Source organism: Geotrypetes seraphini, chromosome 9 (genome assembly GCF_902459505.1).
Source record: "Geotrypetes seraphini chromosome 9, aGeoSer1.1, whole genome shotgun sequence".
Taxonomy (NCBI): Eukaryota; Metazoa; Chordata; class Amphibia; order Gymnophiona; family Dermophiidae; genus Geotrypetes; species Geotrypetes seraphini.
The window spans coordinates 52,041,124-52,056,804 of record NC_047092.1 but is presented as its reverse complement, the minus strand read 5'-3'; the positions used below and the strand labels follow the sequence as shown (position 1 = coordinate 52,056,804).

Genomic DNA, 15,681 nt, shown 5'->3' with positions numbered 1-15,681 from the left:
ATAAAACTTTTTTTTTTTATCTATTTTTATCTTGCCCGCTCTTTCAAGCCTCCCTGGGTGTGTAGTAAGTTTTACTGGTTCAGAGGAGCTGAATGTGATCGTTTTCTGTAATTTGGGAGTGAAGGAATGCTCATAAAAGCATCCAGGCAAGTTAAGCACAGTGTTGGCAATATGGTATCAGCACCTCCCTCCCCATTGACTATCATGTTTTAGGATGCAGCTGTAAAAGAACTTGAACTTATTAACAGTGATAGACGATCGTCTGTCCAAGCTGCAGGCCACTATTGAGGACATCTGAGATAGCTTGGAGAGACATGGCCAGAGGCTCCAAAAATGCTGAACAGCGCATTGCCCAGCATGAGGATAGAGTGACCAATATGGAGGTGTAGGTTTGCGCTGTAGAGACTCACTGTACTCTACTACATGCCCGGATTGAGGACCAGAAAAACAGGGGCCACAGAAATAATATATGAATTGTGGGCTTGGCTGAATTCATCAAAGATGAGGCGCTTTGGTCTGTAGTGAAGTGGCTTCCAGAAGCTGTAGGCCTCTCACCAGCTGGCACATGCATTATGGTGGAATGTGTTCACAGGCTGGGCCCCTACAAAGAGGGAGACAATCGACCATGTCCTGTTATGGCCCAAATATTAAACTTTGCCGATTAAAGCACGTTTGTTCCTATACAGGAAGAAGGGCTCTTTAGAATATAATGGAACTAAGGTGCTTCTTTTCAATGACTATTCGGATAAGGCAGCTGCACATCGTCGTGCTTTGGTGCCGTATTATTCTGAATTGTGCAACTGGGGAGGTTTTTTGTGGTCCAATACCCTGCAAAGGTGAGAATTCTGGCAGCAGCGGGGACCAGGATGTATGACCCTTTGGAGGAACTAAAGACCTATGTTCAGGGCTTGTCCTAATTGATCTCATCATCACCTCTGAATAACCTAAAATGGATGCAGCGTTTAGTTGGGCTTACTTTTTCTTTTTCTACAGAAGCCTGATCTACCCGGGCTGTTCTTTTGGTCTGACCTGCCTTGGTTGGTTTGTGTACTTCGAGCGAGGGTGCTCTGGTTGGATCTTGGCCATGATTTGTTTGTTTACATATTTATTAAAAATCTTTATATACTGTTTAACTAGCCAAAAAGGATCAAAGCAGTTAACAACATAATTCAATCAAAGTAATGAAAAGAACGCCATCTAAATAGTAAAGAGAAAAAAAAACATTTCTAATATATAACATTTAGGGCTCCTTTTACTAAGGTGCGCTAGCATTTTTAGCGCACACACAAAATTACGGCATGGTACACTTCTAGAATAATGCCAGCTCAATGCTGGCGTTAAGGTCTAGCGTGTGCAGCAATTTAGCGCGTACTATTTTGCGCGTTAAGGCCCTAACGTACCTTTGTAAAAGGAGCCTTTAATGTAACAATCTACAATGTTAAAATAAAAATTAATTTAATTAAAGAAGACTGAAGTCCCGAATTCAAATCCCATCAATGTAAGAAGGCCAATTGAAAATAATGTGCCTTTAAATCTCTTTCAAAATTTAGGAAAGATTCTAAGGTAAACTATTCCATTCTAAGGTAAACTATTCCATTAAGTTGGAACCAAATAGAAAAATGTACAATTTCTAGTTGAAGCAAGATGAGCCTTTGATATTAGGTATAGCTACTCTGTTATCGTTTAATGATCTTGGCTCACCTCGGAGCTTAAGATAATACTAAGGGGTCCTTTTATTAAGGTGCGCTAAATCTCGCCTTTTGATCCTCTTCTTGAGATCACTGTGGGGAATTCGCTGCTAGAGATGGGACCAATGGAGGCGTGGTTGATCGCTCCATTAGTCATTTCCCAGACTGTGTGCGGCATCTGCTCTTTTATTTGGGAGGAGCTGGAGGTATTCCTGAACATAAGAATTGCCGCTGCTGGGTCAGACCAGTGGTTAGAAAGATATGAAGTTGTAGTTCAAATAGTGCTTTGTGAGCCAATATCAAGATCCTTAAACTTAATCCTAAATTCCATTGGTAACCAGTGGAATTTTTCCTATAAGGGAGTCACATGATCATATGTGCATGACCTAACATCGTAGCATTTGGGAATTTTCTGCTCATTTGAAAGAGGGGTTGGAGATATTTTGTTTAGTTTGAGAACCTTCCTACCTCTTAGAGAGTATTTTGACTCCCCTCCTTTGATTTTGACTTTATTATGACTTTGGACATGACTTGGCCTCTATTTTTGTTTATTTTTCCATAAGTCTGCAAGTTTTTGCTGTATTTTCATTTTTCCCAATGGATTGAGTGTCTCAGTGGGTGTTGGTATATGGCGGGAAGGAGGGGTGGGCTTTTTCTTTTCTGTTTTCATGGAATTCCAGATTGAGGGAGGGATAGGGGTTGGTGCATGGGTGTGTCAGGGGAGCTGTTTGGGGCATATGGAATTTGATCCCAATAGAGTGGGTTATATATATGGAGAGTGCAAATTTAGTGGGGTTCAGAAATGGATGGGGCAATCTGGTGACAGATTTGTTTGTGGTCCCCTGGAGGTCTGCCTGGGGGGGGTCAAGTTCTATGTTCTTGGATTATTGTTTTTTTCCAGTTTAATGGCTACTGCTAAGTTAACATGCTTCACTCTCTTAATGTGGCCAGGAATAATTCTCCGGTCAAGAGGAAGAATTGCCGCTGCTGGGTCAGACCAGTGGTCCATCGTGCCCAGCAGTCCGCTCCCGCGGCCCTTAGTTTGATAGAAAGGTGTTTATATGGTCAAATTATTTTTTCAGGTTGAATATGAGCCTTACAGCGATGTTTTGAATAATGCTTAGTTTCTGGAAGTGTATGCGTAGTCCTGCCAAGTAGATGATGCTGCAGTAATCCAGGATGCTTAAGACTAGTGATTGGACTAGGAGAATGAAAGATGCCTGGTGAAAGTACTTTCTGATGGATCTAAGCTTCCAGCGCATGAAGAACCCTTTGCGTGTGACATGGTTGATTTGGGTAGACATGGACAGTTGTCTATCTAGATGCACGCCCAGGATTCTGAGTGTGGGAAAGATGGTACCCCTTAAGGATATGGAGTTTATCAAAGAATCGGAAGATGTGGATAGAAATAATTTTTTTAGTAGAAGGATTTCCAAGGCGATGTTTAGCTGGATGTCCCAAGTGTTGATGCAGGCTCGAGGACCTGGCCTAATAGAGAAATGACCAGGGCAGGATGGTGGCTTGATCAGAACTAGCAGAGCAGCAAACTCCCAACATTCAATGATCAAGCAGACACAGATGATCCAATCCTCTTCAGGCAGAGAACAAGCCGGCAGAGGCATCCCTGACGCCAAGACAGCACCAATGTGTTACCAGCAGGACGTTGGCAGGGAGGTGCAGCCTTCGTCGACGGATCCAGGAAAACACAGGGGGATTGCGAAGATTTGCAACGTGACATAATCAGGGTCGAGGAATGCGCATCGACATGGCAGATGAGGTTCAACGTGGATAAATGCAAAGTGATGCATGTCGGTAACAAAGATCTCATGCACGAATACAGGATGTCCAGGACGGAACTTGAAGTGACCTCCCAGGAAAGGGACTTGGGAGTTCTGATCGACAAGTCGATAAAGCTGTCCACGCAGTGTGCAGCGGCGGTGAAAAGGGCAAACCGAATGCTAGGAATGATAAAGAAGGGGATCACGAACAGATCGGAGAAGGTTATCATCCCGCTGTACTAGGTCATGGTGCGCCCTCACCTGGAGTACTGTGTCCAGCACTGGTCGCCGAACATGAAGAAGGACACGGTACTACTCGAAAGGGTCCAGAGAAGAGCGACTAAGATGGTTAAGCGGTTGGAGGAGCTGCCATACAGCGAAAGATTAGAGAAACTGGGCCTCTTCTCCCTTGAACAGAGGAGATTGAGAGGGGACATGATCGAAACATTCAAGGTACTGAAGGGGATAGACTTAGTAGATAAGGACAGGTTGTTCACCCTCTCCAAGGTAGGGAGAACGAGAGGGCACTCTCTAAAGTTGAAAGGGGATAGATTCCATACGAATATAAGGAGTGGTAGAATATACCAGAGAGTGGTAGAAAACTGGAACACTCTTCCGGAGTCTCTCATAGGGGAAAATACCCTCCAGGGATTCAAGACTAAGTTAGATAAGTTCCTGGTGAGCAAGAGCATGCACTGGTAGGGCTTGTCTCGGTTGGAGCGCTGGTCTTTGACCAGAGGGCTGCCGCATGAGCGGACTGCTGGGCATGATGGACCATTGGTCTGACCCAGCAGCGGCAATTCTTATGTTCAGGAATACCTCCAGCTCCTCCCAAATAAAAGAGCAGATGCCGCACACAGTCTGGGAAATGACTAGTGGAGTGATCAGCCACGCCTCCACTGGTCCCGTCTCTAGCAGTGAATTCCCCACAGCGATCTCAAGAAGAGGATCGAAAGGTGAGATAGGCAGTGGGAAGGCTGTTAACTAGCTGTAATGACTGGGCAGCAAAGGAAGATCAATAAATCAAGTAAAAAATGGCTAATTTGTATAAGAACAAGAATTAAAAAAAACAAAATGAAATAAAACAAATTAAATGCAAGCTAAAAGCAAGATGGACCAAAATAGACCAAAAACCGAAATAGAATGAGAGGCAGTGCAGACAACGTCTTAGTCAGACGCCATCTTGAAAAACTAGGGGAAAAGATGTCGTGGCCTTCTTACAGGAAATACACCTCACGGTGGAGGAGCACAAGAAACTTGTTAGTGATTGGGTAGGGGATATTCTCCACATCCGTACAATTCTAGGCAGTGGGGAGTGGCGATTCTCATACATAAAGCAGTGGTGGCTGTTGCTCATAAGATTATACAGGACTCTGTCCCACCGTAGGATCACAAAGTGGTCCTGTGTAATCTTTATGCCCCTAATATATATATATATATATATATATATATATATATATATATATATATATATATATATATATATATATATATATATACTCATTCCGTTTTCTCAAACATCTTGTCTAAATTGCTTACCCTTCCTAATTATGAGTTGATAGTGGCAGGAGATTTTAATGTCACCAGTGATCCCTCTGACTGTAAACCCCCTAGACCTGTGAGAAGGGATAATGAGCGGGTGCAAGTGAATTTTCTGATGGAGGAAGTTAGATTTGATAGATTTGCGACATGCATACCATCCTGGTGAGGTAGATTTTACGTTTTACTCAATTCGTCAGAGCCACTCCCGCATTGATTACATTTTGATATCCCCTTGGTTGCTGGGTAGAGTTAGTTGCACACCTGTTCTGGATGTCCCCTTTAGTGATCAGGCGGCAGTTAAACTAATGCTAACATGATAGGGAATGTCACACGAGAGGATTTGGAGATTTAATTCTACCCTATATATATATAGACAAAACCTTCCATGCCTTATTAGTCGAGGAATGGACACAGTATTATCAAAATAACGTGTGTGTTTGGGGAGGGGGAGTTTCTGCCACTATTTTTTAGGAGGCAGCAAAAGTCTATCTAAGGGGCAGGATCATAGACAATGATGCATACCTGAACACAGAGGGATGCTGAATTAGTCTCTCTTACTAAGCAGTTACGAGCCTGTAGGACCCAACAGGTAACACAATCCACTGAGAATTGTAGATGCCTTTACTTGGACATCCATAAACGTATAGATACTATTTTGACGGATAGAACATTGACCCATATTGATGTTTATAAATTCCAGTTATATAAATGGGGAAATAAAGCAGGAAAACTTTTATCAAATTTGGTGAGACCCTTTTAGAAAAGTGACCCGCATCTCTCGTATAAGGGATGGCTTGAATGCTGTTCATGTTGAGGATAAGAAAATACAGCAATTTGTGACTTTCTACAAAAATCTATATAGTCAAGGTCCTTATGACACTATGGCCAGGGATTCTTTTTTTCAATAATCTTCCCTTGCCCAAGGTCTCAGCAGAACAGCTGTCTATGTTTAATGCCCCTATCACAGCGGAAGTGGTACAGGGTGTTTCTGTGTTCTGTATGTATGAAAAGGACATGATTTTCTGTTAGTTTTGACACTGCAGGCTTGATCTGTATTAATCTGGCTGTTTAAATCAAGTTGAATCAATATTTATTCTAAAACTAAACTTAAAAAGCTATGTCATTGAAAGCAAACTGAATGAAATAAAAAAAATCGATTCAATAGGCCACATTGAATCAAATGGAAAAACTTTTCTCTGAATCGGGCAGCTCTAATCTGACACAATGAGGGATTAAGGAGGGAATTCTACAAATGGTGGGCAGAATTCAATGCCTCAAAAAACTGGCCCTTTATAGAATTCTGCTTGGTGTTTATCATACCTAACTTTAGGTTTCTAGACTTATGCCTGCTGAAACGCAATATAAATGCTGGTGCCTAACATGGGCTTTTACAAAGCTGCAGTAGAGGTTTCTGCCGTGGGATGGTGAGGTAAATGCTTTAGCGCTCATACAATTCTTATGAGCACAGTAGACACCTCCACTGCAGCTTTGTTAAAGGAGCCCTATGTTAGGCAAACTTAACTGGTATTCTATAACTACACGTATAACTTTTTGGAATACCCTTTCAATATACACACTATAGGAGTTAAGCACCCTGCCTTATAGACTAGCATGCAGCCAAACTGCATGCCAATTAACAATAATTGGTTATTGGAGGGACCCTAATTATTGATTAGCCCATTAACATTTGTGCACATCTCGGCAGCAGATGCAAATATTTGGGTACCATATATAGAATCTAGGGGTAAGTGATTTGCCCATGGGTCACAAGGACAGAGTGAAATCTGAACACAGTTTTCCTTAGTGTTCACTGCTCTGACCTTTAGGCAACACCGCTGCAGAACTTCATGGAGCTCTAGCTGCCCTTGCTAATTGCTGTGTTATTTACTTGATGTGTTTCAGTGCATTATCTTTCTGCTTCCCTGGGCAAGAAAAAGTTTATTCTCCACCTTCTTCCCTGCTGTGCAGAAAGCTAATTCTCTCTTAAATGGGGTTTTTTTCTGCAGCTCTACTTCTTAGTGCTGATAGGGAGCATATCTGTTGGTCCTTGGTAATGATTGGAACAGGTCTAGAATATTGCTGAACATTCAGGGCTTCTCTAACAATGACTACTGAAAATTGTAAGAGTGTGGCAGATGAACCCTCCCCACATGCTCTTTTTCTAATACACTTCCTACTGTATATACTTGAAATGGGGGTCTCATCTTATATTCGGGTCAGTGCCCACCCTCCCCCTCCTGGACTTGTTGCAGGACTCCACCTGCCTGCCATATGACTTGGTGAGCTGGGACAGAAGGGATCCCTCCCGTTTGCTGTCTTGGCCAACTCTGACAATTGTTTTTACCACCCTCCCGCCTACCCCTGTGTACCTTTTTGAATCTCTTGTGGTCCAGTAGTGTACCGGACAAGAGTGAGCTTTCCATGTTCCTGCCCTGCGCTGAGCTCATCCCAGAATGGTTTCCTCGGGTTCTTGCAGCCCAGTGGTGTACCGAGCATTAGCAAGCTTTTTGCGCTCCTACCCAGCCTTGAGCCACTTCCTCAGTGGTTGCCACAAGATCTTGCGGGACTCGTAAGAACTGACTGCAGCCATTCAAGGAGAGGCTCAGCATAGGGCAGGAGCACAGATAGCTCGCTCCTGCCAGAACCGCTGGACCACCAGGATTCAAAAAGGTACGTGGGGAGAGGTGGGAGGGAGGTTAAAAAAAAAAAAAAAATTGTCAGTTGGCTGGGACAGGAGACGGGAGTGATCCCTCCTGTCCCGGCTTACCACTGGACCACCAGGTAATACAGAAGGCTCAGTGGAGGCCTGCAGAACATTGGAAGAGAGGGGAGCCAGGGTGTACAGGGCAGGGAGGGTGGACGGTGCAGAGCCTGATAGAACACATGAATATTAACATATACACACACGGCTTATATTCGAGTCAAACTTTTTTCCTTCTTTTTTGGTTGGGGGAAAAGGGTAACTTGACTTATATTCAGATCATTATATATTCAAGTATATATGGTATCTTTCAAGGCTGGGGGCAAGATACTGAGCTAGATGTACCTTTTTGACAGTTTGTGTCTGTCAGAACCCTTAGTTCTACAGGTCTTTCTTTAGGTGACTAAAAATATTTATAACCCATTTTATACATTGCCTATTTTGGACTAAATGTGCCTTTCAAAATTGTTTACAAGAAAATTACCTAAATTTAAAAAGAATATAAATTGTATTTTAAGATTTGAGGCAGGAATATCCAGTAAACGCTGCCAGTTTATGGCTGGGATTTTAATTCTTCAAGTAAAATAAATCAATTTCTTATTCTCTGTACTACTTTCTAAATAATAAATCTTGGTTCTAGCAGAGTTAACATAGAAGAAGAATTTGGCTGTGGTAAATTTTCACACACAAATTAATTTGCCACAGCCAAATACTACTTTAAGTCTTTGTAAAAATCCAGTGTTTGGCTGTCGGCCATTGACAGGCTGATAACTCATGCCAGCTGGTCAATTTAAACTAAGTCACTATGAAATTATTTTCTTTATTCTTGGTGATAAATATCAAACCTGGAAAAGAAACATTGTTGGTGTTACTGATGCAAAAACAGTTTGCAAATGTCCTTAAATGGAATTTTCAGTTTGCTGTCATGTCAGTTGCAGTATACAGATATTCATGACTTGCGTTTTTGTGGTACAATTCTTGGCTTTTGAAGCACAAGGTTCATAAATTATTTGTGGATTTTCTAAGACAGACACCCACAAACTTCCTAATATCTTAGTATATTTGGAATGAAAAGTGTGGGTTTTTTTTTTTTTTAACAACCCAAACTATACTTTCCTAAAGTTTACATTAAAAAAAAAAGTTAAACATCCTAAAAATAGATGTGAGCCTACATCTTCTTTTTTTAAATGCCACAGAGGCTGAAAAGAGCAATTTATGCAACCTGTGGCTAAACTCATCTCTTATACCAGATGTCTTATCCTTTCTCTCTTTTTAAGGTACAACATATAGACATCAAAAAATATATTTTAATGTGAATATTTCCTCCTAAAATATGTTAAATTATAGGGAGAAATTATCTGTAATGAATATGAGAAAAAATGTTTTACATAACATGTAGTCCAAACCAGTTAATTCAGTCTTGAACATTTTTGGAATAGACTTGCATTTTACACTCCCCCCCACCCCCCCCCCCCCCCACCCCCACACACACTTTTTTACAAAACTGTAGCACAGTTTTTAACACCGGCCATGGCAGTAACAGCTCTGACGCTCATAAGAATTCTCTGAGCATCAGAGCTGTGACCGCTGCAGCCGACACTAAAAACTGCACTACAGTTTTGTTAAAAAAAAAAAAAAAGGGGGGGAGGAACATAAGAATAGCTTTACTGGGTCAGACCAATGGTCCATCAAGCCCAGTAGCCTGTTCTCTCGATGGCCAATCCAGGGGAGAGTTGGATGCTAGAATGTCAAGGGAAAAAACACCATACAACCATACTGCAAAATTTATAATAGATCAGTACAAAGATACTAAAAATCATAGGCACTTGATAACTCAGAAAAAGAACATTTCATAATACAGAACTTTTAAATAGTATCCAAATTACAATTGATCAGTAAATTAAGATACCTGATTACATCAAAATATTAAAACATTAATCCTACATGACTGCCTGCTTCAGGGATGCTGTTTGTTACAGTGTTGATAGGAATTAATAGCAACCAGTTCTGGATATTGATCCTATGCATAGCAGTATATCAAGTACTTTACTTAAAAATATCAGAAGGCTCCAGACAAGAACTGATTTGTGGTATGGGAAATATACCTTGGGAACATCACAAAACTTGTTATTCTAAACTGTAGGGTTTTTTTTTTTGTTTGTTTGTTTCTTTTTTTTTTTTTTGGGGGGGGATTGGCAGTCTTCTCACAGTGATCATTATATAAAAGTAAAAGAGACTTGCAGGGAAATGTTTTGACATTTTCTTTTTTTTTTATGTATTTCGGAGACATTTTAGTTTTGGTATCTGTTAAAAGGAGTACAAGTAGACACTAAATTTGATGCTCTGGGACACTTTTTAGGTCTTAGTTTGGGACAGACCACATAATTCTTGACCAGTAGAACCCAAAGTATTTTCATGGAGAAGCAATGTTCAAAGTTAGTCATACTGAACTCCTGCAAATTGTTATCCCCAATGCTCATAGATTTATAAACTTTTATTTATGATCTGCTCAATCTAAATCATTCTTGGCAGATTCCACCATCAAACATGCACAATAATTCAACAGCAGAAACAAAAATGGTGACATAAAAATACCCCGTAAAAATAGATAAAAGCCGATAAAACATAATTAAATTCTACTGTACTTGGCTGTAATTTAAAAAAAAAAGAAATCTGATCTGAACAAATAACTGCAAAACTGACCCAAAACTTTAAACAATTTTTCAAATGGCCAGTATAATCACAATGACATTTATAATATTGGACTCCATCATAAAAAGGAGTTTTAATTTCTCTCTTAAATGTTTAATTCATTTCATTGATACAGTTTGCTCACCTGGTTTCCCCAGAAAGATAGATAGGGTTGTACCTGCTGCTCTGTGTAGGTTACTCCCCTCAGAAAGAATTAGCATTACATTTTTCTTTAAGGAAACATTGTTAGACCATCTCCTCTAGTCACCTTGGTTTCTAGGCCAGGTAAGACTTGTATTTGTAGTACATGAAGGGCTGTGTTGGTAAGCAATAAAGATGGATAGAGGGCAAATATGGTTGGTTGGTTTTCTGTTAATTTTGGGGGGATTTCCCCCTAAATTTCCTTTTATATCATGCATTAATTTAAATTTTAAATGTGTGCTTTAAAACACTAGTGGCCAAAATTGTAGAAACGCTTCAATTTTTTCAAGATCGCAGAACTTTATTCAACCATTACTCCAGTTACTTTAATTCTACAATGTATGATATTCATAAATATTATTTGATTTGTTTATAGACATTGCTTGTAATATTTGTGTAGTTATTTTGTGTTTAGGAATGACTGATTTAACATCAGAAAGGTAAGCAATTGGTTGTTTCTTCTGATATGTTTTGGTTAGATTTTGAGCACATACAGTACTATATAGGTTGTTTGTGTTTCATTATGATGCTCTGATGTCACAACTTGTGGGTGTTATCTAAACGCCTGTTGTGCAAATTACATAATTTTTTCAGCCCCATGGGCACTAAATTTCAGCAGAAAAAAATATTCACATAAAAGTGCGTACTGTAGCAGAATATTATATGTAAAGGGGCTGATTCCATATAGGATGCAGGTATTGGCGGCTGAAAATTGCACACTGTGTCCTATACAGAATCACATCAGCTGATAGGGGATTCCCTTGCTGTGATCAGCTGAGCCGGTAGCAGTGTCTACTTTTAGCATTGAAATGTAGGCCAGCATTTTGCTGGTCGTCATTTCAGGTGTTTGTCACGGCTCTAGGGAGACACGTAGTGACGCTTTCAAGTTTACAAGTTTATTTATAAATTTGATGAATCGCTTATCCATGATTTACTAAGCGAATTACAATAAGTTATAATAAACTTACTAATAAACATATAAATTAAAATTTAGTAAATGAGGGTATAAAAACAGACACATGAACAAACAAAACAAAAATACGAGAGGATAAAGGGGAAAACTTACATAGTTAATGTTTAGGAAAAAGAAAAGAGAGCCATCCAGGGAAAAAACATAAGGAGGGATAACTCAACTGCACTGCATAAATTCTATTTAATTTAAAGACTAAAAGCATTGTTAAAAAGAAAGGCTACTTCCGGGCGAAACCACGCCTAGCCATGGGTGAACTTAAGTGTACCTATGTGTCTCTCTTAGACCTGCGACAAATGCCTACAGTGTAGGCATCCTACCTCAGGGAGTGTTTGTGTTTTTTTTAAACCTGTATTCCGATTAGCTGCCAGATGGTGGTAGGGCACCTATCGCTGCCTACAATCAGGACACTCGTTTGTAGAATCGGCTCCAAAATGTTTTATTGTGTATTATGTCAACTTTGTAATAGACAACGACAGTGGAACATACTGACAGAATAATAGAAGATAGAGAATAAGTGGACAAACTTAAGTTGCGCATGAAATCGTTAAGATGCTGCTTCTTCCATAGATTGCAGAAGCCAGTAAAGGAAGATTACCTCTTGCAGAAGATTGCATTTTGCATTGATTGAACTTTATTTTGATTTACATGAAGGTGAATTCATATCCTCCTGATATATCTTTGGTTCTTGACATCACTGAGAAGAGGATGGAATTTGATCTGATTCTTCTCATCCTTTTAAAAGCAGTCTTTTATTTAGTGGTGCAGTTAAGTATGACCTCCACTCACCCTATAACATTTTTAGGTGGTCATGATTTATGTTCTTTATGAAATAGCATGCCCATTTATAAACTAAAACGGCTACATGTTTACTTATAGCTAGTCTTGAGAAAAAGACTATAAAGTATTTAAGCTAATGGGTTCCCATTAGTTTTGCAAAGGTAAAAGTACTTTGGTCAAGTGGCCTGCTATTTTGAGTCTGAACTCCACCCCAACTCTGTTCCTAACAAGTCTTGTTTAAAATGTTCTATTAGTGAATCGCTAGCATTGATAGAATGAAATGTCAAAACATTGTGCACTTGGCAGCTGGTTTTCATGGATTTGAGATATGCACCTTCATACTTAGGTCCCTAATATGTTTGTGGCTAAAGTAGAGAACAGACTGCTTCACTTTAGGAGCTAGTAAGTTAGACCCAATATTTTAATGATTCTGCAGGGATGGATTTACTAATTTAGCATCCTGGTTTAATTAGGTGGCCATATTTAACCACACTAAACAAGGCATTCAAAAGACATGGCTGAGAGAAAGAAGAGAAACCTCAGATGGCTAGGGCTGAATTTTCTATGCTAGTCAGCAATGGACTAGGTTTTGGGGTTTTTTTTTTCCAGTTTTAAAAAATAAAGACAAGCAAATATTACTTGACATAGATTTGGAAATTAAATTCCCATATTATGTGGTACAAATAGGAAATAATTATTTAGTCCACAAATTTTATGATCCAAAAAAAGAAAAGGTCAAGAGGAAATTATTAGAAAATTACCAAAAGGATGGCAATAGAGAACAAGTTTGGTAGTTGGTTCATTATATCTTTCTTTAGCCACAATAAAGTTCAACAATTGTTTTGGTTTAAAAAAAGAGGAAATCCCCCCTTCCCCCCAGTGATACACACAAAGCTTGAGCCCTTGGCCTATAGCCAGAGTCCTTTCTTCTTTCCTGTGTCACTAGAGATATGTCAGGGAAATATACGCAGGCTGCTGTGTGTAGTTCCTATGCTGCACGGGTATTTCTGCAATGGGCTCAAAGAATGGTGGTTAAGATTATGGAGACTGGGGTTTCTGTTCCATCTGATTTTACAGATATGGCAATGGGTCTAGCATATTTAGTGGATGCCTTATATGATATTATTCGGGCTTCTGCAAAACAAATGTCTCTTTCGGTAGTTTCCCGCAGATCATTGTGGCTTTGTAATTGGGTGTCGGATGCAGCTTCCAAATTTCGACTTGTGTGCCTCCCTTTTAAGGGCTGTCTATTGTTTGGTGAAGATTTGGACAAGTTGGTGAAAGATTTCAGCGATTCCAAAATGCAGAGGTTGCCGTAAGATAAGCTTAAGGCACCTTTTGAAGGTGTTGTCTGCCAGGCCTCGCTTTCGGGATGTTAGGAGATATAGACCCAGGTAGTCGTCCTTTATGCCTTCTTACGGTTCGTCATTTATCTTTACATTTTAGATGGAGTGCAGACTTCAGTGTTGAAGCTGAAACACGGACCATGTCGGGTCTGAAAGGATATACAAGATAGACTGTGGGTCTGCAAAGATATACAATATGAAATGATGATTATTTATATGTATTGTATTCAATAAATAATTAAACTCAATTCCACCTCAGGTTGCTGTGTACGGTCTCCTTCTCAGAAACCTTGTCTAACACCCTCAATTCCCCCCCCCCCCCGAAGTACCAGCGCAACAGTGGTCCTGAGCGGCAAAGCCCTCCTCCCTCAAGCCCTGAAGAGCCACAAACTCTCTCTGTCTTTCTTGCAGCACAGTGGTCAGCAGGAGACAACATCAAAATGGGCTGCTCGCAGATGGCCGTGCCAGGTCTGGACATAAGCAGCCTGTTTTGAGGCTGCCTTCTGCTGTATTTTGGGTAAGGAAGAGAGAGGGAGGGAGTTTGTGACTCGGGATCGCTGCTTGCTTCTTCCACTTCAGGGCTTGAGGGAGGGAGGAGGACTTTGCAGCTCAGGATCGCTGGTGCTTCGGGGCAGGAGAGAGGGAGGATTTGGGGCTCAGGATGCTGCCATGCTGGGGCTTCGGGTCAGGAGGGAGGTGGGGTTCGTGGCTCAGGACTAGTTTTTTGAGGCTTGAGGGAGGGAGGGGGTTTGTGGCACAGGACCACTGGTTCATCAGGGGACTTTTTTTCCCCCACTGGTGATTTCTTTTTGCCAGTTGTGTGAGAGACCCTGTTAACTGAGACTCTAATGTATTTCACTTAAAAGAACAGCTGAATGATGGGTTTATAATGAGTGGTTAAAATGTTTGTTTTCATTTTTGGAAGACAGCAAAAACTGAAATTTCAGTAGAAGTGATGTAAAGTTAGTTTAAACTGAGTCAAGAATGCAGTGACATAGCGAGGATGAGAGGTGCTCCTCCTCCGCCTCTTCCTTCCCTGATCGCACCCCTTCTCTTCCCCTGTACATCTAGTTGTTCACCGTTGAAAGCAGCAACTTCAGCGTGCTCCTCAAGACCCCATTGACTCTCCTTCTGATGTCACTTCCTATGTGTGGCACTTGGAAGCGACGTCAGTGGGAGAGAGAACGGGGTTGCGAGGAGCACATTGAAGTTGTTGCTTGTGGCGGTGAACAACTAGAGGGAAGGGATGGGCGTGCGCGCTTGGGAAGGAGGGATGTTAGCGCTCCCACCAACATGACATCCGGGGTGGATCCCCCCCCTTAATACGCCACAGTAAGAATGTATGTTTAATTTAATTTTTTTTCATTTTGTCTTAACAGATAACTTTAGGTCATGAACAAGGATCTGGTGCCCCCTGTCTAAAATGTAAAGATAAATGTGAAGGATTTGAGCTACACTTCTGGAGGTTAGTGCAATGCAACACCTTTTTTTTAAATACATTTCTTTCCATTCTATTCATCTCATTTTTGATTTATAATTCTTCCAAAAAATAGCATTTTAGGGCAAAATTGTTGAAAGAAAATATTTAATACTTATTTTACTTTCCAGCTTTTATGTGGGTTTAACCTATAACATGAACTTGTATGAAATCCTATAACATAGATATGAGTGCTCATGATATCAGCAACAATACAAGTAAAATACCTTAATAGGCAGCCAAGTGGAGCAAAGCTCCCGCCTTCATAGCATCCAAGCTACAACCATACATCCCCAATCACTCTCTCTGCTCTGACTCAGAGAGACAACTCAGCATCCCCCCAGAAAGATCTCTCAAAATGGAAATGGCAAGCAAACGCTCCTACAGCCACTTTCTTCCAAGACTATGGAACCAATTACCTACTTGGATCAGGTCACTAAACTCGCTGATGGCCTTCCAAAGAGCAGTGAAGACCTTCCTTTTACACTAACAATGCTCTGCGGACAA

General features: G+C 40.6%; 1 protein-coding gene across 1 annotated transcript in view; it reads left to right on the top strand.

Annotated features, from left to right (window-relative positions):
* Nucleotides 1-15,681, top strand: part of TES (testin LIM domain protein) — a 60,474-nt gene that overhangs the window by 7,881 nt on the left and 36,912 nt on the right. The window contains exon 2 of the mRNA XM_033958766.1: nt 15,077-15,162. Coding sequence (XP_033814657.1) covers nt 15,077-15,162 — 86 coding nt within the window. The remainder of the gene's footprint in view (nt 1-15,076; nt 15,163-15,681) is intronic.